Source organism: Hipposideros armiger, unplaced genomic scaffold, assembly GCF_001890085.2.
Source record: "Hipposideros armiger isolate ML-2016 unplaced genomic scaffold, ASM189008v1 scaffold_216, whole genome shotgun sequence".
Classification (NCBI taxonomy): Eukaryota; Metazoa; Chordata; class Mammalia; order Chiroptera; family Hipposideridae; genus Hipposideros; species Hipposideros armiger.
The window spans coordinates 430,439-435,000 of NW_017731566.1; the positions used below are offsets into that span (position 1 = coordinate 430,439).

A 4,562-nucleotide genomic window follows, 5' to 3' on the forward strand; every position below is an offset into this window, starting at 1 on the left:
GGTACCCAAGGACGAAGCCAGTCCAAGGAAACACCTCAAGAAAATGAGTTCGTGGCAGGGAATCCAGACTGAAAATGCATCTGCCCAAAATGCAGACACACAAATACATGAATCCCACCAACATCCCAAAGCCCAATGTCCTTCCCATAGAATGTGGACGTTCACACACCTTCTCTGCCCTTAGGAGCTCCTGACCTGTCGACCTTGACCACAACACAGTGCCCACTGCAGGGGCTACACGCCACCTCTGAGAGCCCAGCCCTGCCTCGTGGTGGACATCTCCAGGATGGACCCCCTTCTTTTCAGTCTGAAACACACTGCCGGGTACAACCACTAAACCACCCTCCACAGGGATGAACTACCGGCCACCGCAGTCTATGACTTCCTGGTCATCCCCCATCACAGCCACCATTCAGGAGAACAAGTCAAATTCTCAAGAACTCAGAGGGAGGAGTTAGAGCCATGAACATCTGAGCAAGTTAAGAATGACCCCGACAATGTGACTGAAGAAAGCAGATGGCTATGGGAGGGACCCACAGAGAGAGGGGCCTGCCCAGGTGGGGAGGAGGGTGTGTCCACGAACGGCCCTAGGAGATCAGGGGAGCACAGGTCTAGATGCAAAGCTGGCACGAATGGCCCTTCCGGTTCTGGGTACCCAGATGGCCTGGCCGAAATCCATCCCTTTCTGTCCCCCTTATCTGTCACACTGGACAGGCAGTTGCGGTCTTTGCTGTTCTCAGAGGTAACTGAGTGTGTTGGTCTCATTTGTCAGAATTACTCCAGGGTGAAGGAAGCGACGGCTGCCCTGTTCATCTTCGGCTGTCAACCATCTCTGGCTACCTGGGGGGAACGCCCACTGTGCCCCAGCCCAAGGGTTAGCTGTTTGTTATCCAGCCTCTCTTGATGAGAAGCAACAAAGAGTTTGAAACCTTCATGGCCATTTTGCCACATTTAAAGACATTTCATTTTCTTAGCCCAGGGGTCAGCAAACTGTGGCTCACGAGTCACATGCGGCTCTTTGGGTACATTCCGTCTCAAAAGTTTGCCGCCCCTGGAAGAGCCCATCCTGTCCCTCACAACAACTTAAAAACTATTTGAGATCCATACACATATATTTATAAATAAGGAAAACTTAAAGTAATATTATAAATGAAACTATGATAGTTTCATTGTCATTTTCAATTTTACTTCAGAGCCACATGCACGTACCCAAAGAGCCGCATGTGGCTCGCCAGCCGCAGTTTGCCAACCTCTGGCAGCTCTTCCGTCTCAAAAGTTTGCCGACCCCTGTCTTAGCCCCTTGAGAACATAGAAATCCACGTGTTATAATCCTTTGGAATCCACAACTGGGGTGTTTTCAAACCCACCCCACCAATGGCTGGTCCAGAAAAAGTGGGCAAATGGGCTAAGCACAGGTCGCCGAGAGGATGAGGTGAGACCACACATGCAGGAGGACTGTAAAAGCACCTCAGTGTTCCCGTGTGGAGGACCACCACCTCGCAGCCTGAAGACAGACCTCCGGCCCCTGACTACACACTGATCAAAGGACCAGGTTCCCAGGCTGTCCTTAAAGGTTGCACGGACCACACCAGGCATTTTATGCAGGCCTCCAAGTACAGAAGGTCACAGGGACAGCAGCACCCTTCAGAAAACACCCCAGGACAGCAAAAGAAGAAAAGCAATGCCCAGGCTCCTTCAGAGAGGCTGGAAAACCGAAAGCTGGAGGCCGCACAAGCCGGCTGCAATCTGCAGGACCCAGCACAGCCCACCGACTGACCTGGGTACAGACAGGCCTCAGATGCCCAACTCATGGGCCTCCGGGCATAACCATTGGTTCTGTTACGTTTCTCTGAACCGGGTTGCAGTGAGAGCAGAGATCTTATTCTCATGAATGGGAGTAGCCCCTGCACACAACCCAAGACCTGACAAAGGTAGTTCGTGTGTGTGTGCGCGTGTGCATGTGCGTGTGTGTACACACGTGCGCACGTTCACTCGCTGTGAAGAAGCGCTCTCTCCTCCTAGCCAGACGGTTGCTGATGTTTACTTTGTCCACATTCGTTTCATCAGGAAACCACAACACTTCTGTTAAGGGTGCAGGAGGGGCCTACAGTCTAGAACAGCCTGCCCTGTCCTTGGAAGATGCCGGAGGGACAGCCGCATCCCTCCTTTCTGGTGACCCAGTCTCACTGGACGGTGTCCATGCTGAGCCAGAGGAGAGTGTGCCAGAGTGCGTGTGCGCAAGCGCGTGTGAGTGCGCAAGNGGCCATGACTCACCACGTCCTTGCGGTACAGTACTTCCAGGATGTTGCTCAGCAGCTGGCAGCAGGCCTCCTGGTCTTCCTGTCTCTCCAGATGGTACTTGAGCTGATCCGTCATCATAGGAAGCAGAAGCTCTCTGCAGTCTGCAGGGGAGACGGGGTTGCCAGTTAGCGGGACACCCACCAGGACGCAACTGGGGTTTGCAAGAAGCATGTTTTCCTAGCTCGTCACATTGTTCTCCAGCACGCTCCATGTCCAGCTGACATCTGGAGAGGGTCGGATGACTTGACCGTGAGGAAATCACGTATATTGCTATGTAAATAACTTTCACCCCATATCCCCATGTTCGTGAGTACATGTGTATATCTCATGTGAATATGCAATAATTCACAAGCACGCAGCAGCCCCCGCCTTATCTGCGGTTCTGCCTTCTGCGGTTTCAGTGACACACAGTTAACTGCGGTCCACAAATATTACATGGAAAATTCCAGAAATAAACCATCAGTTTTAAGTCGCGTGCTTGTCTGAGCAGCGTGGTGAGATCTGGCACCGTGCTGCTCCGCCCAGCCTAGGACATGAGTCACCCGTTCGTCCAGTGTGTCCACGCTGCATATATAGTACAATGAGATGTTTGAGAGAGACCACATTCATGTTAACTTCTGTTACTGGATATTGTTGTAATAGTTCTATTTTAGTATTGGTTATTGTTGTTAATCTCTTCCTGTGCCTAATTTATAAATTAACCTTTATCATAGGTATGCATGTGTCTGCAAACACACGGTACATATAGGGTTCGGAACGATCCACAGTTTGGACATCCACTGGGGGGTCTCGGAACATCTCCTCCGTGGGTAAGGGGGAGCCCCTGTGCATATATATGAGTATAAACACACATGCACGCATATCCCATTGTGTGCACACAGATACAAACACCAACGCACACTGGGGTTTTAACTAATTTTGAGTACCTACAAATTCAGTGACTTGCAACTTTAAAGGAAACACTTCCTAAGACAAAAATGACTGAATTGCAGCTATCCTTATTTATTCCTCGGAGGACCGAAGATGGTTTCCTTCTGCTCACAAGCCACCGCCTCCTAAAGGTTTCTGAGCTCTGCCAGTCATAGCTACTGACTCCCCCTTGGACTTTACTCACTTGGGGACAACGTTCTGCTGGGCCCCCACTTTCAAAGGGACAACCTGCAGAGAGCTGAGAGCTCAGGCTCTGGAGGGACACTGTCTGACTTCAAATCCTGCTGGCTTCCTAGCAGAGTCATCTTAGGCAGCTCATGTCACCTCTCTGAGCCTCAGTCTCCTCATCTCTAACATGGGTGCAATGGTGCTCACAGCTACGGGGCACACTGTACTCCTCCAAGGTTCATGGGAAGGTCGGGGTCTGACACAGGTTACATGCTCAGGACAGAGGACTTCCTCTTATGATGTGACCCAGAGGCTGGTGGGGAGCCACAGCGTCTCTCTGGCCTCCCAGACCCAAGCTAATGCAGGACAATGTGAGGGAGGGAGCAGAGGGGAGCACGTATTGACCCTACAGGCGAGAAAGTCAGGGAGACTTCGTTCAGGAAGCAGCATTTTCACCCGCTGGCAGGAAGAACAGGAATTTGCCCCATGGGGTGGCGGGCAAAGGAGAAAACAATCCAGAAGAGGGGCCACTAGACATAAAGCCTGCAAGATCGGGGCAGACGATGTGCTCACAGGAGCACATGCCCAGCTCAGAAGGGTGAGAGGAAGGACGGCCGATGAGCGGCTGGATTTCACCCTGAACATAACGGGCAGGGTGGGAGGGGGTAGGGAACTAGAACATGACGGAGGGGAGATGTGATCAGATCAAAAGGCTAGAGGTCCTCAGTGGAGCTGCGCAGGTAAGGCCGTGGAGGTGGGAGGCACGGAACCGGTCAACTAGCTGCACAAGAATGCAGGCCGGACATAACGAAGGCCTGAACTCCCACTGACTTTTAAAGAAGAGGCCTGGAACAGGAGAAACTGGGGGCAGGATGACCACACTGCAGGCGGCGGACTGTCAATGAGGGTGTGGGATAAAGGACACAAGCCCAGACACAGGGCCCAGCACCCTGGTGATGAGTCTGTCATCCAAGCATCTTCAGGAGGCCTCCAAGTAGAGGAATGGAAAAGGAGTGTGTTTAGGGAGGAAAGAATTTGGTTTTGGACAGTTGACTTTGCACTGCCTGTTGGAAGCCTTAGTAACTCCATCAAGTAGGCAAATGGAGAGAGTGTTCTAAGGGCTGGAGGAGACTTCTGGCTCAAAAATACAGACTGGACAGCCA

At 51.9% G+C, this 4,562-nt stretch overlaps 1 protein-coding gene across 1 annotated transcript in view; it reads right to left on the reverse strand.

The window, feature by feature from the left end:
• Nucleotides 1–4,562, reverse strand: part of DOCK1 (dedicator of cytokinesis 1) — a 461,498-nt gene that overhangs the window by 293,901 nt on the left and 163,035 nt on the right. Inside the window, exon 26 of the mRNA XM_019654186.1 lies at nt 2,275–2,402. Within this exon, the coding sequence (XP_019509731.1) occupies nt 2,275–2,402 (128 nt within the window). The remainder of the gene's footprint in view (nt 1–2,274; nt 2,403–4,562) is intronic.